Source organism: Siphateles boraxobius, unplaced genomic scaffold (assembly GCF_051911475.1).
Source record: "Siphateles boraxobius isolate OS27281-9 unplaced genomic scaffold, OSU_SipBor_1 2, whole genome shotgun sequence".
In the NCBI taxonomy this organism is placed as follows: Eukaryota; Metazoa; Chordata; class Actinopteri; order Cypriniformes; family Leuciscidae; genus Siphateles; species Siphateles boraxobius.
In genome coordinates, this window is record NW_027508810.1 from 11,930,338 (window position 1) to 11,956,081 (window position 25,744).

General features: G+C 39.4%; 1 protein-coding gene across 1 annotated transcript in view; it reads right to left on the reverse strand.

Moving 5' to 3' along the window:
* Positions 1-25,744, reverse strand: part of slit3 (slit homolog 3 (Drosophila)) — a 210,168-nt gene that overhangs the window by 76,331 nt on the left and 108,093 nt on the right. Inside the window, exons 5-6 of the mRNA XM_077235918.1 lie at positions 18,341-18,412; positions 8,220-8,291 (exon numbers count right to left, since the gene is read on the reverse strand). Of these exons, the coding sequence (XP_077092033.1) occupies positions 8,220-8,291; positions 18,341-18,412 (144 nt within the window). The remainder of the gene's footprint in view (positions 1-8,219; positions 8,292-18,340; positions 18,413-25,744) is intronic.

Below are 25,744 nucleotides of genomic sequence, written 5' to 3' on the forward strand. Positions count from 1 at the left end.
AATTTCCCAGTCTGGGTCCATTTTTTGAATGTGGGTACTATAAAACAGCACAAATCAGAGGGAAACTAATCCCTTTAAAATATAACATACTTGTGGGACTTTAAATGATATCTGAATATTGATTTTGGCTCAGATCTGTGGTGGAACACTTTATTATGAGTGAGGGAAAGAAGAAAACTAACGAAAGGGAATGGAAAATTATTGTTATTCTACACATAGGCACAGAAAATTCCACACAAATTACACACAGGGTGAAGGAATCACCCTCGTGAGGAGTTGACCAAATCCGCACCAGAAAGCGAACCTCTTGTCAAGGCCGCTGTGGCTCAGAGGTTTCATTGCTGTTCTCTGCTGCTCTGTAGAGATGTAGAGATGTAAATAGAAGAAGCTCTGGGCAAGCATAAGGGAGGAACGCCCTGGTAAAAGCCTGTAATACCAAACCATCACCGAGGGAAAATGCAATTTGCTCAGGAAGGATTCACTCTTATCTGTGAAACCTTTACTCTCTTCTGGGAGCATCCTCCAAAATTAGGTGATGCAAGTGAAGAAACGAACAGTGTAAAAATGAAGACAAGACTGAGAACTGAAGAAGGACTGTCAAAGAAGGGAAGATGATCCACAGACAGCGCCGAACAGCTTGTGCTTGCTGTGGTAGTGCTCGCTCGCTCATTCATATTTCAGCCATCCGGTGTTTAGAAGCCCTGAGTAAAAATAATCTCATATAGATTTTCTTCATGCAATTGTAATTTGAAAAACCTGGAGCTGGACCGGGTGTCACAGTCACGTTAAGTCGGCTTAAACCTGACATCTGCCATGCCCCAGAGCGATGACCTTCGGTGTCTCAGCAGATAGACTGCAACCTGGTTATGTATATGGATACCTCTGGCTTTGGCTGAGTTAAGCTTTTCTAAAAGAAACAATGAGCACTAGACCAAGGGTCTTAAAGTAGAGCCCATTTTGCTATCTTATACAAGACTGTCAGTCTTCCCTATATCCAGCCCTCTGCAGTGCAGAGGGCTGCCCACTGCTGCAGCGTGGGATCTCAGCAAATAACAGCGCAGCATGAGCAACTATTGCTAAAGCCACTTGTGATAATTGAAGATCACCCTGAGTCTTTAAAATTCCTTTGTCTTCATCACCAGCAATATAAAGTCATTCCGCCTGTGTCGCCTTGTAGTTGACCATAAATCAAAAATGGTTAAAGCAAAATCAACGTGCTGCAGGGGTAACGACCACATCCATAGTGACTTCTGAGAAAGTGCATCCAAGCTGAAATGAAATGAAATCAATGCGGGACCTGACAAATACCAAACTGTACAGCTTGACTGTATAACTTTATGATTTTATTTAAAGCTCTATTGATGCAGACGTCAATAGAACCAGGCAGCTGTTAATTGCTCACAACGCTTAGTCTTCAGACCGTCTCAGAGGGGCACGTTTTCTTTTTACTTCTCTTTTCTATGTCAAGAAAGCTTTCCCACAGTTGCAAAAAGCTTGACAGTGGGGTCTTAAGTGCTCTCAGGCTTTCTTCGGGCCTTCATTAGAGGGACTTGGAGAGGGTCTCTGGATACTTCTCTCCAAAAAGACGGCAGCATATTCAGAGACAGAACATTTTGAAATAAGAAAATAAGAGAGAGGTTGTTTTGGTGCATGCAGGGGACTGCAGGGAAATAACTGAAGTGCTCCCGGCATCTGACTTTTCCTGAGAAATCAGGAGGCAAAGACATATGTTATTTGACATGACAGTATTGAAGCAGTGAGTGTGTACTTCTCAGAAAGTAACTGTCCTGGTAACTGATTCTTATTCTAAATCGCAATCTTAAGAAATCGTGTTAAAAACATAAATGTGATAGATGATGGTGTTGTGCTCAACTTCTTTTTATCTTCTCAATCCATATTTTCTTTCATGTGGTGTGAAATCAAGTGCAAGTGTATAGAATAGGGAGTACACAACCATGTCTATATATGACTTGCAAACTAGATGTGAGCCATCGTGTCTGTGATGTTGTCATGGTTCTATGGGAAACTATTAACGCTACTGCAGCACAATTGTGAGTTTGCAATGCAAGCGTCCATCCGAGCAACCATTTACAGAGCATCCCTGCGTCGGGCCCTCGAGTCAAAACAAATGAATAAAGTGCCTCCAGATGGAGCGTAATTTCATTATGAGCACTTGGGCTCCACTTGTTGCAGTGTGATGGAATTTGTGTGCGTAGGATAGAATTTTTTGCCATTGTTTAGCTTAGCATCGTAAGTTCAGCTTCAGCACAAAGCCGCAATCAGATGTTATTCAGCTAATTCAAATAAACCCAATGAGAATAAACAGAGAAATAACATGATCTCTGCTCATAATCGCATTCATGTGGTTTGTGTCCAAGTGGAGGCTTATAAAAAAAAAGAACAAAAAAAGGGGAAGCTTTATGTCTGCATAAACCAACCCTTTGCCTCCTCTGAAAGGAGAGAAAGAGCTCTCTATGCCTCGATGGAGCAGAGGATGGGAGGAGAGGCAAAAAGAACAGGTACAACACCGAAAACAGACACGATTCCCCTGCCATTGATGAGGCCATTATAGCGCAAATGAGGACAGATTGAATCTGAGCTGTTCCGTCGACCTCCCTCCTCTCTCTGGCCATCCAGGAGCGAATGATTAATTGTGCGCAAGGGTCCGACTGCTGAAAAGCACGATTTCCAGCCCGTCCCCTCCCCATCTCCCCGAGCTTTGGCGTAGACCACACAAAGATAACGCAATGGGGCCATGTCTGGTGGCAAGGCAATTTCCTGTGCTCGAAAGTGCTGTTTGTGAGCTAATGACAGCTCTCTCCCCCTCCACTCCCCTAATCCATCCTCTCATTTAGCCATCAGCTTGCCCTTTCTCCCTCCGCCTGCCTGTTGTCTGTCACATAAAGACTCATCTATTGACTAAAGACAACCTTTCAATCAGGCCTTGCAGAAGTAAGACAGATTTGTCCAAAGGGAGCCCAACCCGTGTTAGAAATTAAAGATGCATGGAATATCTGATTCAAGGGAATCTGCAGTCCCAAGTTCCCAAAGTGGGACCAACTGCACCAGCTAGAGGACATTTGTTAAATCTGAGAGGAGCTAATGTTTTTACAGGAGCACAGGGTTTAGAAATGATTAGGATAAGGGGCGGCAGGGGCCAAAAAGAGCAAAGCTCAGTGTCATTGTTGCCAAGAGGAACATTAAAAAGGTCTTGCTTTGAGAAAATGACATTATAAAGGTAGAAAACTGCCAAACCATAACCTTAAGAAATTATATTTCTCAAACCTTCTATATGAAATACAGGATTTTTCATTCGTAAGATATTTAGGTTTTGATCAAATGCCCACTTGCCTCCCCCTAAAACAATCCTGGGACATCAACGTAACCACAAAAATGCAAAAGCCTCTCGAAATCAGCATATTTCCAATGCCATTTTGTACCCAGGATTAATAATCCGCCTCCTCAAACTTCCTTACACAATCAACATTTAATCTGACAACACACTGCAAATACTCAGAGGGTTTACCCTGGTTGGTATTTCGTGGCATGCCATAGTACTACAAGCTAGTCTCTTTAAATAAAAATGTGAAACACTCATTAAACGGCACTTATGATTAGAAGTACATCTGTGGTTTTAAATGGAGAAGATGCCTTTGTTGAGGCCATAGTACAGAGTGGTGTGTATCGACCAGGCCTGGTGAGCTGCAAAGACGTCCCTTTGGGGCACGGTGCCCATGCTATCATGCTAAACTCACTTTAGTTCGACCAGCAAGGTCTGTGCCAAGCTGTCGAGAAAAATGTGCAGTGCACACATTGACAAATGACAGCATTTGGCAGGAGGACAGGACAGTGGTAATGTGAAAATTTGGGCCTTCTTATCAATGTATGGTGGGAAGGAAAGTCACCTTCAGGAGATGGCACGGAAATGTCTCAGCACTTCCCTGCTCATAAAAAATGACACAGCGGGGCAAAAAAATTCACATGATTTGACATTTGATTCAGAGCCAAAATTTTCTGTACAAAAGTGGTTATAAAATATGCAGAGGCTCCAGCGCTTGTGAGAGTGCTGTGTGTGTGTGGACAAAACTGAGTGGGGTATATGGGGAATTTCCAAAATGCTCTTTCTCACAATACTAAAAATTCCCTTCTCACATTTAAACCACATTTTACAAAATAGCCCTGAAGGACGATAATAACATATTATGAAAGATTCCACAAAAGAGCAAAGTGTTTAAAGACAAAAACAAGCATTAAGCGCATACATTTTGCTCTTAGCATAATATGAAACAGATTAGATGAGATTTTCTCATAATGTTCTTAACAAATATCAGAACAAAATATGCTCAGTGTAAGCCTGCTGAAAAATATATCCGTTTGAATATTTGACCAGTTGAACAATCTTTATTCTTTCTTTGGCTTTATTAATATTTTTTATGAATAAATGGTCATACTTATGCTGAATATTAAATATAGTTTTAGTTTTTTGTTCCTTTATTGTAAGAAAGGTTTAAAGTTTATTTAACACTTGGACCATGGGCCCTATTTTAACAATCTGAAACGCAAGTGGCAAAGCGCAAAGCGCAAGTAACTTTGTGGGCGGATCCCGGCGCTGTTGCTATTTTCCCGGCGGGATAAATGCCTCTTGCACCTGGCGCAAATCTAAAAGGGGTTGGTCTGAAGTAGCTTCATTATTCATAGGTGTGGTTTGGGCGTAACGGGAAACAAACCAATAAGAGCTTTATATCACATTCCCTTTAAGAGCATGATGAACGAGGTGCGCTTGTTCCATGGCGCAATACTATTATAACGGCACATTTACCAGGCGCGCTTCAGAATCGGTTCACAGCCGAGGAGATCGATGTTCTCGTCAGGGCCGTAAAAGAAAGAGAAGTGACATTGGGGATGGGACAAACCCACCCAAATTAGCTTCGGTTAAACATGCATATAATAATTTGGGTAAATGCGCAAGCTTTATGCCTATTTTCCCCATCGTCATGGACACAACAATGATTTCCCTCGTGTTTTAATATTTTTCCTTATAATAATGTATCATTTGCAAAAAGTTAAATGCATCTGTGTAGATGAGAGACTCATCTACAGTGTATGCGCGTTGTTCACACTCTGTATTATGGCCAAGCATGCGCGCTTAAAATAGAACCTGAATGTACACGCAACGCGCCATTGACTTTAGACTAGGTTTTTTCTGGTCAGTGGTGTAATTGTTTTATAGAACAGCAAAATAGCATGAGGGAAAGTTTGCGCCGGAACACGCCTCCTCTTTGCGCTGAACCGCCCCGGGGAGCGCAAGTGTATTTCTTAGTTAACCGACGTGTGTCTGTGGAGGGAAAAATCCGCTTTGCGCGGGTGCAAAATAGTAATGATACATGCGTCAGTGTACAAAGTCATTTGCTCCGGGTACAAGATAGGGCCCCATGCCTTTATTCATTATTTTAAAACAGCGATTTTCATTTCACCTGAACTACTTGGCTAAGGAATCTTATTAACTATTTTTCAACTCACTTAAGCAAATAAAAATGTTCTGTATATTTGACTATGGTGTATGAATAAAAATTGAGTTTGAGGCATATACCCGTGAAAAATATTCAGTTTTTCTCACACCACATGGAACCTCATTTAAATATTATATTTAAAATTTGATTTGATTTGAAATTAGAAATGAGAAACACTACCAATGTTCTTGGTTATGCACCAACTTGAATTTCATGAATCTAATGAAACAAAGATAAGGTGGACACCTTATAATGCACAGTCTATCTCACATATACATTTAAAGTGACAAGGGAAAGATAAACTGACTTGATTAGGTGTATATTTATAATGATCCGATTTTAAAATTAGAGCAAGCGTAAGCAGTACCTAAGTTATAAATGGAAAATAATCAAGGGGGTGCTTCTTATTAGGCAGGTTTAGGTGCTCTGCAAATGGAGAACACATCAACGTGCTGCCTACCGCACTTCCTTCAGCTCATTGGTATGCAAGTCACGTCCTATGTGAGAAAATGTCCGAGATAGCTTTGAAGTCATTAGTTCAGTCATTAGCACAGTTATGTTAAATATAAATTACAATTCATCAGCAGAAAGGGCCGATCATTAATTCTGTGTAGTTTGGCAGGCGTTAAATCACTGGCAGTCATTTAGTTGTGGAGGAGGGTTAGCCACGAACTGTTCTGTCTAATCTCCACTCTGATCACCATCTCGAAACCCGATGGAAGTGTTTAAATAGCTCCCTGCTTTGCACTTTTTCTTTAGTCGCTGTTTATAGTGATCACACAAATTCTACAGTGATCACGAAACCCAACAGCGAATGATGGAAAAGGACGCTCAAATCTCTCAATTATGTCGCAGTGCACCATCTATTTTAATAGACCTTTAACGATCATTGAGATTAAAAGATTCGGTTGGCCTCTCACTCAAACAATGCATTTAATATGACTCTTAAATTACACCTCAAGTGTGTTCTGAATTGCAAAAACACACATTAACATCACATTTTTAAAATGTTTATCTTTCGTTCCTTCATTTATATCTCCAGAAGTCACATTATACTAATCTATATTAAAAAATACACATGCTTGCCCTGAATTCCCATTATCCAACACTGTTTTAAACATAAACTGCTGTGCTTGAACGTGTCTATTGTATAACCCCTGGATATTTCTGAAAGCACAACACTTAAAACTCCACCACAAACCTAAATATATAAGATGCTGTACCTGTAATATCCCTTTTATGGATTAATTTTATAACCTCACGATAATCTCATTGACAGTCATCATACTCTTTGGTGATACATGAGATATATCTCCATCTGCCATTCAAAAAGATCAGCCATAAGGTAAGATCACCAGACAAAGGTAAGTCTAGGTTGTAATATAACTCATTCTAGAAATTATTATCTTCACATTGAGACTCAAAGCATGATCACTTGTGGCTAAATTGTTGCACCTAAACCACAAGCCAGTCCTTAATTTTGCCATCAATTACCTAGATGTGTCATATTCTTACAAACTGGCCCTATTGCACAGCCATATTGATCAGTTAGCAGAATTTTGAATCTGCTACTGGAGAACATGGATGTAAGGTGTAAGGTTGAGCTTGATTACATCGCATTGGGGATATTTAGCCATGATACAGTGTCATTTGCAGAACCAGAGGGGTGGAGAGATGCCTCAATCAGCAAAGTGATGTGTATTCATGTACCACTGCTCTCCTTGGCTTGCAAAGGTCTTTGGCAGAATCTAGGGAGGTTCTGTATTATTAATGAAAATTGATTCGCGACTTACTCACACTTTCCTGCTCCCGAGTTCCTGTTTTATAAGGTCATTTTCTGCTCTGGTCATGAGAAGCGGACACAGGGCATAAGAGGAAAGATGTTACTATTTTTCTTTCTTTGATTCTCCCTTCACCACCTTTACACCTTGCTAGCACTGCCGAAAAACCTGCCTAACAATGATGTAACTGCCATGTCCTCTAGAGCCAGGAATTAATGGCGGGGGGGGCTTTACTCCGGGTCCCCAGTGAGTGGCGCTCATTTGGAGGATGAGGTTGGCACTTAGCGCCCTGCCAATTGGCTTGATGGAGATGCGGCAGTTAGACCCCCCCGTATGTCCCGCTTCCTGCCTCACATCCTCTCTGGGACAGTCCGGGGTATACCCAAGGAATAAAAATAAACTCACTCACAAACACATCAAATCTCTCCAGTGCTATTAAAGAATTTGCTATGAACTCTGACTAAACCTGTTCTGAGATTAAGGATGTGAGTGATGAAGGTGAACGCAGAGAGCCAGAGAAGACTTCCCAGCAGGCAACAGAAGAGAGATCTCAGCGTCAAAGTGAGTCTAACACCCGGTTTAAAGTAGTCAATGCAATTCTACAGGCATTCTAGACAGACAAAACACGGCGCGGCGGTGGTTTTAATGGTAAGGTGCACCCAGAAAAGTCAGAACACTTTTTCTAGCGGCAACGATGCAGCACAATGACAAATGAGCAACTTTAGCTGTCTCACGGGCGGTTGCATGCTAAACGCCACGGTGTCGGACCGGACGGGGTGACACCAGACTATGCGCCACAGGTCCACAACGCAACACAGTTTGTCCTTCAAGAACAATCAAGAAACACACAGACAGAGTTAGAGGAAAGGGACAGCAGAGGTGATGAGAGAGGAGAGAACCCCGCAGAGAAGGCGGGAGGGGGACTTACAGTATCTCCAAATCACGCAGGGCTCGGAAGGCTCCATCTTCGATGCAGCTGATGTGGTTGCTGTCCAGTTGCCTGCAGATGAGAGACAGAAGTCAGCGGCAGGTCTGCAGATGAGCGGGTGGGGGCTGAGGGGAGGGAGGAGGAGGAGGAGAGGTGGGGGCTGCGGGGAGGGAGGTAGACACACTAACACACACACACACACACACACACGGGCATCTCATATCTACTCTGCTCTCCTCACCGCAGTCGGGATAAAGGACCAGCTGGCTAAAAGTGGCCTGTCTGGCTATAACCTCCTCCTATCTCGTCCTCTCTTTCTTGTGGGGGCAAAGAGAGGTAAGAGAGAGAGAGAGAGAGAGAGAGAGAGAGAGAGAGAGAGAGAGAGAGAGGTAAGAGAGAGAGAGAGAGAGAGAGAGAGAGAGAGAGAGAGAGAGAGAGAGAGAGAGAGAGGGAGAGAGAGAGAGAGAGAGAGAGAATGGGAGGCTGGCTATAGTGCACAGCCCACCCCGTCTGTCAGTTCTCTGTAAATATTAATTGCATTTTCTCCCCCCTGCCCGCTCGTTTTTTAAAAGTCAGAATGGGAGTAATTTCATTACATTAGAGCAGCCAATCCATTACAAGCTTTTACCGGCTCTGTCAAAGAAACAATTTCATTAAAGGAAGGGGTTCGTAAATCAGCTGGGGTCATGGAGCTGAGCAGACGTGAGTGGCACTTCTTCCTTTTTGCTTCTTTTTCCTTTTACTTTAATTTGCAGACTTTGCTATCCGCCCCTCCTTCTGCCTATTTACCCCTCCTTCTGTGCATTATTAAAAGAGAAGGATTTGAAAGAGACTTGAATAAACAAAAAGGATCTAAGTGCTTTTCTTAAGTCATTTGTTCAGCAAACATGGCTGTTGTGACATTTGACCCATGACAGACACTGTGCCTTTGCGTCTTTAGAGATGGGTAATAAAGAAGAACGGAGCATCTCTGGCGATTCATCCCTCGTTTCTAAAAGACATGCATCTGTCTCCATAATTGCTGATGGGACAGACTCTGTGGCATCCACCCACAGCAGATGCATTAACTATCACTGTGAAAATGAAATAATCTTTATATGCAAAAGTTAAAGGGATAGTTCACCCAAAAATGCCCATGATTTACTCACCCTGAAGCCATCCTAGCTGTAGAATGTAATCTGAGTTATATTAAAATCACTTCAGAAGGACTTTATTAACCCGCCAGAGCCGTGTCAAGTACTTTTATAACGGATGGATGCGCTTTGACGGACTTCCAAAAAAATGTACCCATTAACTCCCATTATATAGCTTGGAAGAGCCAGGACATTTTTTATATAACTTTGATTGTATTCGTCTGAAAGAGGAATGTCATATACACATAGGATGGCTTCAGGGTGAGTAAATCATGGGCTAATTTTCATTTTTGGGTGAACTATCCCTTTAAATGTCTTTTACGGTATCTATTTTTTCATCCAAATAAATGAAGACTTTAAAGAGACACTTGCCTTGAGAGTAAAACTGTGAATGTGTTACAGTACATTTGCCTCATGTGTTACAAAGACTCTTAATCATAGTGAAATCACTGAAACACACCGCCTATTTGGCTTATTGATTTTATAAAATGGCTACAACAGATTGAACAACAATTATGTTATATACTGTAAATTATATATGTACACACATAAATAAGATATACATTTTTGTATCAAATATGTATCTTTCATGACACATTGTAATGACCATCAGTCTGTAATGATGCCGACACAAAACTTTCTTCATATTATGGACATCGCTGAAAATAACTAGTCATTAAGAAAGTCAGAGGTTGATTCATTAAACACTCTGATCACTTCAAAACAGTGAAGGATTTGTCAACCTGATTCAAAGCACTTACTCAACTTTTTGAACGAATCATTAAAAGTATTGGCTCATCTGTTCAAGAATTAGGCTACACTAAAAAGAAGCAGCTCATTATAGTAATTTGTTCAGTTGTCTGTCCTGCGTCCAGCATTCAGCCCGAGGATAACTCAGCAGAAAGACTTTTTTTAAGTCATTATTACACGGTAAGCTGTCGTTTATTGCACAAGGCACATATTTTGATATACATCCTTTAAAAGAATGGCTTTTTAGAATTTATATTACAAGAAGTGCCTTGGACTATAATTTTTCTCTACTCAGTGACTGATTAAAACCTTCTGGATTTTCTACAATAGAAAGGTGAAAAGCACTTCAAAAACAAAAAGCTATTTCTTCACGGCTAATTTCTTAATAATAATAATCACAATATAGAAAATTCCACTGGCAAGTAATACAGTAAACTGCCAAACAGCAGGTGATATTATGAATACTTGGCACATTATATATAGAATTCAAACATAGCTCATTCAATCAGGTTTCAGAGCCATAACTGTCTATATTATCTGAACATGTGAAGTTGATCTCTAGAGGAAGTCATTGTGGTTATGTGCCATAGATTTTCAACAATGATAATACTGAATATAGTCAAGGGCGAATAGCTGTCTTGAAAGTACATTTGCGAGTGTGTGGTATGTGTGAATATTCGCGTGTTTTGTGATTGTTTGGAGAGGTGGGACATGGTAGTGTTGGGTAATGAAAGTCCCAGTTTTAATTTCCTTGCTCTAATTACATTGGCCTTTAATCATCTCAGTCATGAGCCATATTGGCACTTTAGGGCTCTCGTCCTGCCAGTGTCCCATCTGGAGTGAACGGGAGAAAGAAACAGATATGGGTCTTCCTTCCCTTCACTAGACTATTAATCTGTCAGAGTCGGTGATGCTAACCAGCAGCCGCATGGCCGTATTTCATTCACGCTCGATAGCTAACACAGCAAATGACTTAGAAGTGACCGCCACAGCCAGGACGACGCTTGATCAGAGCTTCAAAATATGAATCTCATATTCAGTCTATAGTCGTAACAGATGTACAGTACGTGACCTTTTATGGTCACCAAACCAAGTGTGATTTGAGGAGTTGTGTCTGTAACACACTGCTGATGCCTTGCGTCTTTTTATCTCTACTGATTTTGTTTCACTGTGTCTCATCTCATTCAGACTTGTCTCACTTTGTTGTCTCATTTCATCCCGTCTTGTCTCACTTCTTCTCTCTTCTCACTTTGTATCTTCAACTCTAATATTGTCACTATTTCTTCGATTCATTTTATATGTCTCTTCTTATCTCTGCTTATCCTTTAATCACTTCATCTCATCTCATCTCCTCTCTTCTAGATCTTCTCACTTTCTCTCATCATATTTTGTCTTCTCCTTCAATCTAATTTTCATCCTCTTTTTCATCACTCAAATTTACTCTTTTTTCTCGTCTACTGTCTTCCCATCTCTTCTCTTGTTTTACTTCACCTCATCCCATTTCATCTATTCTCTCTCCTCTCAATTCATCTCACCTAATCTCGTATTTTTTCTTCTCATTCTCACTGTTTATGTCCCCTGTTCACATTTCAATCTCATTCCATCTTCATTTTATTATTTTTTCATATTTCATATTGTTTTATTAGTTTTTCTCTTTCTTGTCTTACCTATTTTTATCTCATCTCATCTCATCTTGTCTTTTCTCTTCTTCTCTTTTTCTGTCTTGTCTTATCTTTTCTCTTCCAGTATCATCTCGTCTTTTCTTATATTGTCTTGGTTTGTCTGGTCTCATTTCGCCAGGTCTCATTTCATCTTGTCTTATTTCGTCGGGTCTCATATTGTTTAATTTTATCTGTCTCATATTGTCTAAATATTATTTAATTTCATCTGGTCTCATATTGTCTCATTTCATCTGGTCTCATATTGTCTCATATTGTTTCATTTCATCAAGTCTCATATTGTCTAATTTAATCTGGTCACATATGGTCTCATATTGTCTTATTTCATCAGGTCTCATTTTGTCTCATTTCACCTGGTCTCATATTGTCAAATTTTGTCTCATTTCACCTGGTCTCATATTGTCTCATTTCACCTGGTCTCATATTGTTTCATTTTATCCGGTCTTATATTGTTTAATTTCAGCTGGTCTCATATTGTCTCATTTCACCTGGTCTCATATTGTTTCATTTTATCCGGTCTTATATTGTTTAATTTCAGCTGGTCTCATATTGTCTCATTTCAGCTGGTCTCATATTGTCTCATATTGTCTCATTTTGTCTTATGATCTGGTCTTATATTGTCTAATTTCATATGGTCTCATATCTTTTCATAAAATCTGGTCTCATATTGTTTAATATTCTCTAATTTCATCTTGTCTCATGTGATCTCATATTCTCTAATTACATCTGGTCTCATAATAATATCATATTGTTTCATTTCATCTGGTCTCATATGGTCTCATACTCTCTCATTTCATCTAATCTCATATTTTCTCATATTTTTTCATTTCATCTGATTTCATATTGTCTCATTTAATCTTGTCTTATATCGTCAAATTTTGTCTGATCTCATTTTGTCTCATTTCATCTGGTCTGATTGTCTAAATTTACCTGGTCTCATATTGTCTAGTCTCTTGTCCTAATTGAACAAAGGACAGCCTCAGTTTGGAGAGGTGTCCTGAGAAAGTGATTCCCAGATCTAGCAAACTTTTGATTGGCTATCGTGGGATCAGTGTCATTCACACCACATCGTGCACTGATCATGTGTGTGTGTTTCAGCACCAGCAGTGCACATGAAAAGCTGAGATCTACCTTCTGTAGAGTCCCGTCTGCTAGGCGCAGAAGCTTGTAAAGCGGGCAGCGACTGCACCTCGCCCTCTCGGACATAATTCAAACCCACGCGCGGTCAGATTGACATTCTGTGTACAGGAACATGAAGTAGAAAGGCTTTTATTACCACACAGATGAGAGCCTCCAACAAAGGGGTAAAAATCTGAGTGTCCACATATCTGATGGTTTACCGTACAGGACGCACTGCTCTCTTAATGATACCTCGGTTTCAGGTAATGAAGTATTGTGTACCCTACATGTGCAGATGCCATACGGCCTCTCTATCTGCTATGAATAACAAATGTCAATGGAATGAATGTGTGTTAGCCATTTCCCATCCACTGCTTATACAGCACCTGTTCTAATGGGAACCGTACCCCGCTGACACAAGCACGTCATGTTGATATAGAGCTCATCAGGCATGTTTTCGCAGAAGGACTCGAACATGCATATGATGAGGGAATCTACGACATCACCCTCACTCGACGCTTCTCGAGGTTAACATGACTGGCGCAGCATGTCTGGTGAACAGTAAGAGGGCATGGCTAAATCCATAGAGGCAGATGGAGATATTGGGCCGGTTGCATAAACCTCTAAGACAAGTCTTACAAGCTAGAAATCAATTTATTTTATTTAAGACTGTTCATATCTTTTTTAAATCAGTTACATACAATTGTAGATTAGCCTAATTTGATACTGAAAACTAGACTGACTGCCCTTGACCAACTGCTAGTGGGTCATACTTGAACTTAAGACACTGTCTTAACATAATGGCTATGTTTGCAACCGGCCTATTTTGTCTGGTTTAAGAAGGTGCAACATAGACTCTCGTTAGCTGGAGGAACCATCTTGATATTATCTGGATGGCCCCTCTATAAAAGGTGGAGGATGCTGGCTAAAGGCGGATGCTGATTCCAACATGCTGTAGCCTGTAAAACTGTGGAAATGCGAGGGCGATATAAGAGATGGAGATTCAACCTGCCCTAAAAGCGTGCATAGCCATTTTCAAATACAGGACATTTAGATAGAAAAGCATACGAGAAAATCAATTCATTCCTGGAACGCTGCCTGTCCATTTTTTTTCTCCTCCTTCCCGTTAAAAAACCGAGGGCTGGATGATTTCAGCAATTAAATCAAGAGTCACCTTGCCACGCGTTGCAGAGGCAGGTCGGTGGGAGAGAAACACGCTCCTGACGTACTAATCCATCCTTCTCGCTCAATCCTTGTTAGTCCTTTTTTTACCTCTAAAAAGCCCTACCTGAAGAAATGAGTGTTGCCTACCTGTACCTATCATTCATCCATCAGAGTGTGACGGTGCACATGACAGTGATGTGATGAGCACTCAAACACTGTCTAACACCATAGACATCACTGTAACATCAGGGGAAAACATGCTCCACAAAAATGTTCACAAAAAAAGCTTGCATTTGTAAGCAGCGTTGGGGAATACTACAATTAAAAGTAACGCATTACAATATTGTCCATTGAAAAGAACAAATAATAGTACATAGCTAATTTTTATGAACAGTAATGTTACATTTATTTTATGCTATTTTTTTAATGCAACATGAGTATATGTACAAAGTTCTCAAAATGTATCATGCACCCAACTGCCACATTATTTATCATTCAAATTTCAATGAAGATACAAATAATAATTATTTACATTTTATGGCCTATAATAATAAATGGCAGTTTTAAAACTCTATACCATTTTGTCTCAAAAAAAAAAAAGGAAATTAAATGCTACAAGCACATTTTGCAGCACAACATTATTAATTGTACAGTAATTTGTAGTGTATATATTCCATTTAAAATTTGCTCAAAATTACATTCAAAAGTGTTATTAAATTATTAAGATTAATTTGTTAGTGTGTGTTAGATGACAACATGTTATATTATTATATTATATAAATATTATGGTGTCAAATGTACAAGTAACGTTACCATTAAGTCATCTCATGACATAATTTGTATTGCAGTCCTGCTCAAAAGTTTACAAAACATCATAAGTATAGCTTCTGAAGGGCAGTGCTAATTTAAAAACAATACATATATGAAAATGTAAAAAAAAATATATATATATATAGGCCTATATATATATATATATATATATATATATATATATATATATATATTAGCATCTTGCATATTCTGCAAGACACATGTAAACTTATGAGCAGAACTGTATATTCCAATGCTGTTTGTACACACTGTAGGTATCTGTTAAGTGTGTCTGCAGAGAGTTATTGACCTGTACAGATGATTGACAACACTCCTGCAGCTTGGGACTCATTTGACAGGGGTCAATGAGGTCAGAGTTAGTATTGACAATCAGTTAACTCAATCTGACCAGGGCGGGTGGTAGTCAACATTCATGCACAAACGCGTGTCACGAATACACTGATTCAAAAGACCACCCTGAATAAAAATTAAACACTGTAAAAGATACTGATGAGGTGTGGCGCAGTGGTTGAATATATACAGTAAGTTTGTAACTTAACGTAGAGTTCAATCCCATGAGCTATCACCTTTGCGCTGTTGAATCCCGTTGTAAATGTTCTGTTGCTTAAGTCTGTTAAATGACTACTCATTCACTTACTAGTGAACTATGGCTATACTGTATATACTTGGCTTTCTCAAACTCTCCCACCACTTTTTCCTTTCTTCTTTCTCTTCGACTGAAAAGCATGAATATGTCTTTAAACAAAAGCTAACTATATTTCCACACCTCTCAGAGATATTGAGCATGACGTGACCTGTGGTTCTCAGCCCACAGTGGGAAAGACTTCATCTGAAAACGGTCTTTGTTACAAAGCCGGTATCAGATACTGTGACAAAACCGCCCAGAACTTCACTGAGCACTAGAGCCTGGGAATGCACACGAACGCTACGGCCGCATACCATAGCTGATCTCTGACTTCAACCAAAGTTCCCCATTAATGACGACCTCAAGACTGTGTCCTTTATTATTTACAGGGAATTATCGGACTGTGCTCCTCGGACTGGCTTTGAAGTATAGCGGCAGAAGGCAGTGTTTATTATTGTAGTAGTGTTAAAGACTACCAGCTCCATGCGCTTCATCTGTTCTTAAAGGTTTGAAACCAGGAAATTGGATGATGATTTCAGATTTGTAGGGCCTTGATTATGCTTTTTACTTTAAAAAAGAGATAATGTTTATCAGGTCCCACTTTATATTAAGTGGCTTTAAGAACTGTGTAATTGCTTTGAAAAATAAGTACAATGTACTTATTGTGTTCATGTTGTATTGTAAAACACTTTAGCTGCTATTAAGATGGGATACGGGTAAGGTTAGGGACAGGTGTGTGTGTGGTATGGGTAGGTTTAAAGATGGGTTAAGGAGTAAGGGAAGGGTCAACAGTGTAATTACAAATGTAATTACATACATTAATTACAGCTGTAATTACATGCAGGTATTTTCAAAATATAAGTACAATGTAAAAACATATGTACACAATAAGTCCATTGTATCAAATTATTAATTCTTAATATAAAGTGGGACCATTTATTAATTTAAATCACTGATAAATAAGCCCCTCCACACTTAAAAATAAAAGGTTTTGGCTTCTATAGTTCAATGAAGAACCTTTAACATCCATGGAAATTTTTCACTGTACAAAAGGTTCTTTATAGTGGAAAAAGGTTTTTAGATTATTCTTTAGATTATTATGTTCTTCACACTAAGAAATTTTCGGACTGTGGCTGCATCCGAAATCGCATACTCTCTTGAGTAGGTACTTATTTTGAATAAATATTTACTCCACAACCGCTAAAAAAAGTACATTACATATAGTATGAGTGTGTGTAGTATGAATGCAATCTGGACGTACTACATTCACCATGTTATCATTATCATGTGACCTACTCCACTTCACTGCCATAGACAAATCCACTCCCGTTGAATCTTGCCGGAAGAAGTAGGTCATCCAGGTACTTTTTGCTTACTCTTTTATGAATACTGTGAATTCGGACATAATGCTTTTGTCAGATACTACTTTTTTGTATTTATGTGAATTCGGATGCAGACAATGTCTTCGTTAGGAATGCGAAAAAAGGCATGGTAAATGAGTAACGCATTCTATGGAGCCCCTAAAGGGACATGGTTAGGTTTGCTGGTGTAGTCAGTTACATTAATGTACATAAGATTTCACTAATCACATGAAGATAAAAAGGAGAGATGACTGACAGGATGATGTCGGGGGATTTGGTGCACAACAGATCCTGAGTGTCGTTGACAAATATCTTATCTTGTAAAATCTGTGGTCAGTACCGCCGCTCCCTATAGACCTTGTGTAGCCCCACCCCTTTTCAGAAGGTAAGGGTAAATACATGTATTTCCACAGCATAAAGGTAAGATCTTACGAATTTATGAATGAACTTGTCGGTTTTAAAAATCTGACATTTTTTATGATATCCGCTTCAAACATTACATTGCTCATGATAACTTTTGTTAATTTTATAATAAGTAAATCCACTTCACCAGCTATTTACTCTTCGAAAGCGATGCCATTGAATTATAGAGAGCTACCGCCAATAACGTAAGTTCAAACACAAAATTCTAAAGATGGTTGCACGCTTGTTTCTCTGAAGCACAAGGCCTACACAAAGAGTACGCGTGATAGCATATTCGAAAAGTGAGCATGCGTTCCAAAACGATTTCAATTGATTCAATACCCCGCACTCCCTGATACCCGCAAATTATATACAATATAGTCACCCATCTAATTGCGAGAGAACGCAAACTCATTGAATTGTATATTTTCCTTCATTCTCAACTTTTTTTTCCATCCCCATGTCCTTGTAAGTGGCTCCGTAGAATGCATCAATTCCTTCCCGAACATAGAATTTGGCTTCGGGCACATCCCTAAAGTCATCGCTGTGAAAACCCCCTTTTAGAGTGTGGTCCACAGTAGCGAGATCAGCTCCTGAAACTGTTACAGGAGATTTATCAGAAGCCATTACTGTAATTGCAATTGGCTGTGGAACATTACTCACTGGCAATATCCTGAAGATATTCATCTTATTGAACCATACTGATTAATTGAATTTTCATCAGCGCTAAGCTTATTAAATGTTATGACAAATGATTCAAGGAGCGTACATGTAGGCCACCTAGCACATTGCTTTTGAACATTTTCTTCTTCCAGCGAGGGAGATTATTATCTTTCATTTCACTTATCTGTCTTTGGAATAAAACACAAGACTCGTTAAACGCAGTGGACGACTGTCTCGTTTGCAGTTTGATGTGCTGATGTGGAGTATTACACCTTGCCTCACTGCTTTAGGGGAAAGGAGAGTCTTTCAAGGCTTTTTTGCCCCGTAAAATCATGCAAACGAATGTCACGGCGGTGCCAATGGTTGCCAGGGGAGATGATGAAGAAACACTTACAGGTTCTTGACGGCGGTGATCCCTCGGAAAGCCTTACGAGGAATAGTCTGAATCTGATTCTCGCTCAGGTCCCTGGAGAGAGATGAGAAAGAGAAAGAGAGAGATATTAGGATTTGTTTGAAGCCACTTCACATTTCGGGAGAAAGCATCTTGAGGAAGATGGACGGTTTGCTGCCGCCCCTCTGGAACGATACGCCGCTGCTTTGAAGTCTGAAACCATATTGTTCTACCGACCATAAATGTCACATCCTCCTTTATTCGTCTGGCCTTTTATCACTCGGTCTCTCTATGTGTGTGTGTGTGTGTGTTGGTCTAATAATTTTTTTTTTTTTAAAGCAGTACTTTGTAATGAAAGGCCTCATAGCGGTATGCCCCGCAATCGTTGCTTCATTCCTATAGAAAATGAAGCAATCATATGCATTTTGAGTAACTCGAGAAAGCAAACAGACAAAAGTAGCTCTACACCAAAATTAATGCCTGGCATTTTTAATGCTCGCTTATGAACCAAATTATTTCTGACATGTCACAATGCTTGTGCTTAACTTTATTAAGCTTGTTTGTTTGTAGACTCTGGCAAACATAATTTGAGCACCAGAATGCAATTACTGGCCAAGAAGGAAACCAATGAGATATGGAATATCTGCCCAGCTAATCAAAGCGTCTGCTTTGGAGTCATGCCTGCTACACATAACACGAACAGACCACCACGTGGGTTAACCCACCTGACCTTGCTACAACCAATTTCACTGATAAACAATCAGGCGCATATCCAAACACAGCGAGGAATTCTGCCAGAGCTTGTGCGTGGGACGTAATGATGTATCAAGTACAGGACTGCCAGCAATTTCCTCTTAGGAGCATTAAAAACTGTAGTTATTGGGCTCATTCAGCCCCCTGCCAGAACTGGATACGTTTTTTTTAGTTTTTTTTGCCTCGAACCAATCAAGTTTTATTATGGCAAAAATCTTAATAACTATGTTTTGCTTTGCAATAAGGGGCTATGGTATTTCATCTAACTGTTCTTGATAGTTTTTGACATGTTCCACAATCCTGCGTTTCTTTATTTCTTTACAGCACTCTTGGCTGGCTCGATGCGAGCATCATGTTCCTTTGTGTATCCTTCATGTCGAACTTTGCAGCGCGTGCACAGAGAAGAACAAACATTTGCAGAGTAAAAACTCATAACATCCCATGTTCGTATACCACAGAGTGGGAAAATAGGACCGCTGTTTATACCATCATCACGCTGGGCATGAGCGAATCCCTGTTGCCTTTGATGGTCTAAATGCAAAACAGATAAAGTGCAGAGATGGAGAAAGCACAGAGGAAACTTCTCTTTGGCTAGGCTTTTTAATTCTTCATGAATGGCGAAGCCTAAACTCGTACGTCCTCGACGAGCCGAGAGCGCAGCGTAGTACTTTACAGCACTTCCACTGCTAATAAATGTTTTATTGCTTTGTTTACTCAGTGGAACCTTTTTCATTATTTCTACAAAAAGGCAAATCGTCCCAAATAAAGGCTCTTATGAAACACAATCAGTCTCAGCAGTGCCGTAGCTGAGGAGCGACAGAGAGAAACTCCATGTCAGAAGAAAAAAAACAGCCCCACAGGATTCGGGCTGAATTAGATGATTTCTAATGAAGAATTACATGAAACTATAAAGAGATAATAGAAGTTTATGAGATATGAGAATTACACTGGCTGGGAAAAATGCAGCAATGCACATATTTCATCTGCTTTGACATTATATTAATTACGCATGGATAATGAAACAATATATGCCACTTCAGAATGAATACAAGCTCTCCAAAGAATCTTTAAAACGCAGGTTAATTTGTCAATTTAGATACTGTAGTGATGCAGTTCACTGCATAGAGTGTAAAAATAATGTTCCTAATTAATACTTTGTCTTATGTTATACAATTATTTATAAAATTGCATAACGTATTAAGTCTTTATTTCAGAGAATATAACCTTTTTAATAAATCGACTTAAGGATTCCTATAAATAGACATCTTTGTTTTTACCCCGTTGGCAAAAAACAACAGCTTACTTATAAATACTGGTGATTTTTTTTAATATATAATAAATATAACTCAGTCCTGGTATACTGTACACTGCTATCATTAGCGTCAAATTGGCCATCTTAACAGAAGCTTGAATTAATGCTTTAACTTTTCAGTTAAAGATACAGATTCAAACCAGACATGAGCCAAACAGTGTTTGTTAAAGGACAGAGCTGCATTGGTCCCCCTCCTCTAGCAATCTGCTTGCAAATTTCATTAATTTCATTTGGCTTTGGCCCTGCTCTCTCTGACTGTCAGGATGCCTGCCATAAATCTCCCTTTGATTCCATTACGGCTCCCATGTCCAGACAACCTGGCAACGCCAAAACATATTACAGATAAACGCTCAGCAACACGCAAGGATATGAGAGTCGAGCAGCAAGGAGGATCTATCCTCACACACACACACACACACACACACACACACACACACACACACACACACACACACACACACACACACACACACACACACACACACACACACACACACACACACACACACACACACACACACACACACACGCACACACGCACACACACACACACACACACAAACACACAAAGGTTAGACAGAGCTACATGCTACTTCAAATGCCGCTGTCATGACACTCAGCACACATCTTGTTTTCAGTCGGATGCACATAGGAATCAACTATAAATGGTTAAATATATGCAAGGAAGAGAAGACCAATAATAGTTCATTATATATGTCTGTTACATTTCGAAAGCTCAGTGTTCTGTCAATGTAAATCAATCGGAGATTTTCAAGCTTTAAGAATTCCGATGGTTTACCTTAGGTAGAAATTACCCACAAAGAAAAGTTTGGGATGAATTTTGCAGATGTTCACTTTAGAACAAATCCTAAGCAGAGTCCATCCATCCATTTCCCCAACAGCGTGTTTTATGTCCTAAGCAGAATGCTTGAGGAATATCAATATGCTGCTGCCTTACAAAACACAGTGAAAAGTATTGAGGGTATGTCGGCCAATTCTCTTTCTTATCACGCTTTACGAATGTCACTCTTATCTCTTCACTGAAAAATGGAATTGTGCGCTTTTACAAGAAGGTTATTTGCTTCACTTTTGTTGTTTTCTTGCTCTGTTTAAAGCACAAAGGAAAAGAATGATTGCCTAAGAAAGTCAAGGAAACTTAAACATCACTTTATAGTAGGAATTCAAATAACGCACAATGCACTCACAACTCACAACTCACACACACGAAAGGTTCTCAGGTACATATGCACAGTATCCTTCATACTTGTGATGATTTTTGATTTCTGCATGAATGCATTTGCACAAATGTTTTATAGACGAATACAAGTGTACACTCACTCTCTAACACAGTCACACATGAGACCCGCTCACGGACATGACTGAGTTTCCCAGAGGAGGTCAGGCAAATTTGTGTTTCACAGTACTTTGTGATGTTAATCTCTTCTAAAATCAAACATGGCTATGTTTTTTTCCCTCTCTGTTTAAACTACAGAGCAAACTACTTACTATGTTTCGGCTAACTCAGCCCTTGGAGAAATCTAATCTTCGTCTGGATAGGACTGCTTGTTGATACAGTATATCACACAAGTGTAATTTCAACGGTTCTCATAATGTGCGGATCCAGAGCACATGGGCTTTTCTATCATTCGTTTTTTCTTTCTCGTAAAGTAATAACAGACATCTGTCTCCTTCCATCTATCTTATCAAGCACAAACCGCAGCCCAGCTTGGTGACTGAACCGTTGATACATCTATACCATGCCCATGCCTCTCTCATTATCTATCAAGCGCTGTCTTGCTTTCACTCTTGCTCTTGGCAGGGCTGTTATCTGCATGCCAAATTGAATCTAGAGTCCGAGATTCTCGCAGAGACCCCGATGCCTGTCAGTGGGTTCCTACACGCTTCTGTTAAGCCCTGCCGGCATTTACAGATCCCCCTCGAACGTGCTCATGCGATCACACACAGATGGGTCGAGCACATCTGAGAGTACACACCTGATCACAAAGAGTAAGGTGAAAGGTTATTAAAACCCTCCAGCTCCTCACGCCAGATATATTACATTACATTATTCATTTAGCACTCATAACTGGGGCCAACCACATTGCTGTCATATTATATCTGACCCGACTGCTTCAGGGATGAGCAGTTAAAAGTCTATCTGCATGTGTGTGTGTGCTATAGGGGTCACATCCAAATTTCTGTCAAGACTGTTCTGAAGTGAAACCAGCCCTACAGGAAAAGGGAGAGTATTACAATACACCTTTGGACTTAGGATTCGGATTTCATCTTGGCGTCATGAGGAATCGTAACTGTGACTCCCTGAACTGACCGGCTACGACAGCAAGCTGGCTGGGTCGGATGCCGTTTACACAGGTTATGAGATGCACATTTCTGATTTCTTTCATTAAACACACAGCCAGAAACAAGGAGAAGGAAGATGACCCCCTCAGGCACTCCATAAGCATTTTGTTTAATGAAACCCTAAACGTCTTCAGTCCATATCCATATCGAGTGGCAGTTTCACATGATGAGCTGCATCTACTGTAAAGCGTGCACTCTTTCCCCCCTCCTCCTCTATTTTTGCATCGGAGGAGCCTTTTCCCACTGGAATGGCAATTCATATAACACTTATTCGATAAAGATATATAGAAATGTGAATAACAAATAGTGACTCCGTTGCAGCCTCGTATTTCACTCTTTTACAGCTCCAGTTATGGTCGTGATGGGCGGCCCTCTCTCGCTGCTGGCTGGAGTCTCCACTTTGCTTTATGGCCACTTTTAAAAATGGAGGCAAATTAAAACACTATGGATTTCTGGCCCTGAAAGACCGTATAGTGTAATTGGCCTTAAGGATGACAGTAGTTCTTAATTACTCTGAGTAGAGGAGCTTTTTCATTGGACCCAGGCCGCTCGCTCTATCTCTCTCTCTTGTCTCATTCTGCGCGAATCACCAGCCAGCAGATCTTCTTCTTCCCTTCAGTTATTAGAAGTTATTATTCCAGTCTCTCCACTGAAATCTTTCTCTTAAAGGGAATAGATGTAAATATTACGTTCTAGCAGGTGGCACAGAACCAGCAACGAATCACACACTGGCTGCAAATGTGAAAGTGCGCCAGATCGTTCAGTCAAATTACTGATCTTTCGATTTAGGTTTTACCTGCTGCGCATAGGATGATGAAGGCAAACGGTTGTGAAGGTTAATACACATCTGCCAGTTACATCAAATAAAGCATTCTTTATTCTGAAGCGGGACTGCACCATTAATGTGAAAAAAATAATGATTATTAATATTATATATTAATATTATATTATATTATATTATATTATATTATATTATATTATATTATATTATATTATATTATATTATATTATATTATATTATATACACCGCGTGTTTCCCTGCTGTCAAGTCAAGTCAAGTCTTCGACCCTCTGGGTAGTTTTTGTTGTCTGTTTTTATTTTATTTTATTATCATTAAATACCCATTGTCCTGCACTTGCGTCCTCGCTCCTTTCACCTACCCAAAACCTGAAAAAAAACCCATCAATGTTTTATTGATGCAGTTTTAAGACATACAATATAATGTTAGGGTTAGGGATTTTTCTCAAATATGCGTATGGCACATACAGACTGAATTATGGATAAAAAATAGAATACTGTTCAAACGTTTGGGGTCAGGAAATGTTTCTGAAAAAAAGTCTCTCTCGCCCAGGCTGCATTTATTTAATCAGAAACAGAGTAATAACAGTAATATTGTGAAATATTATTACAATTTAAAATAATAAATACATAAATAATATATTTTAAAATATTATTAATTCCTGTGATTGCAAAATGTATTATTTGATGAATATAAAGTTAAAAAGAACAATTTATTTCAAACTGATCTGATTTTTTTATTTTTATTTATGTATTTAATTTTGTATTTATTTTATCAATTAAATGCATCCTTGCAGAATAACAGTATTATGTTTTTTTTTTTTAAGTCAGATCCCACATTTTTTTAACATCATTGTACATTGTGTCTAAAAAGAAAACAAAACTCAATATACTATACATTTTAGCAAAACATTTAACTAAAATGTTCCCATTATAATCCAAAAGGTGCAGACACTGTGAAAATCAGATTGATTGTACAGTGCAATGTAGGCGTTTCAGTGATTTTAATGGAATGGGATCATCAAAATTATTTTATTTTAATGTAAATTCTATTAAACTTAAATTCTATAAACAGTGACTACAATGTCAATGGAAATAATCATATCTTATGATTTTTTTCATAAACGTTGAGCCGTATTGTGATCTGAACAGGATGGTGAAACACACATTGCAGTCTCTTCAACTTTTGTGACAGCAGCAAGTTAGTGAACACCAGGATGTCAGACTTGCTGGAAGGAAGAGGGAATAGACATGAAATGAAAAAGGACGTGACCATAGAGTCCTTGTTCACTGATCAGTATCCGGCAGCGTCAGCTTTGTATTCCTCTACAGTCGTTTAACTGCCCTTGCTTAGTGTCTTACATGTAGCCCAAAGACTCCTTGATTTAATTAACTCAGTGCTTTATGAATAAAAATATTTCACTATTGATCATCCTAAGAGCTGACGCCGGCTAAACTGGGACAGCGCTCGCTTCATTACGCCGTCCTTACTTGCATTTGGAGTCACTATGGAGGGAGGTGAAGGCTGCTTCTAAATCAAAGAAAATGAGCTCAAATGCTCCCTTGGGTGTCTAAAGCTTTCTGCTAAAGCTTCTACATTCCTCCGCTGCATCCAAAAAAGAGTCTGTCTATGGATATTATAAATAGAAAAGGTCCACCCCCCGCCTTAGTATCTATTATGTTTTGTCAATGCTTTAATTAAATTGGATCGCTTAATGTGATTTATCCTGATCCATACACTTTATGGCTCTAAAAGCCTTTTTGGCTCCCGGCCCAAAAGATGTCAAACAAATTTAGATGAGTTAGTGAAGAAATAAGGGGGAGAGGCTGGGCGCAGATGGTGATTTGTTATTGGTTAATTCACTTTTATTCTTCGTGTGCCATTTGGTTTAATTTTCTCTCTTCTACATCGTCTTGCCCTGGACCTAGCTTGAGCCGTACAACAAGCTTTTAGGATCATTTATAGTCGCAATAAAACATCAGTTATAAGAGATGAGGAGAGTGCATGTTTGATTTCAATATGGGACAGCTTTTGGATAGAGAATGAGACCGCAATGTCCTTTTCCCAGTCCTCACAAAAGACTTGAGAGCAGAGCCGTCCAAAACAAAGGGAGATGTTGAAGAAAGGATGAGGTTGCTGCTAATCAGACAATAGGATTTAAGAGCTTTTAACGTGAGTGGGT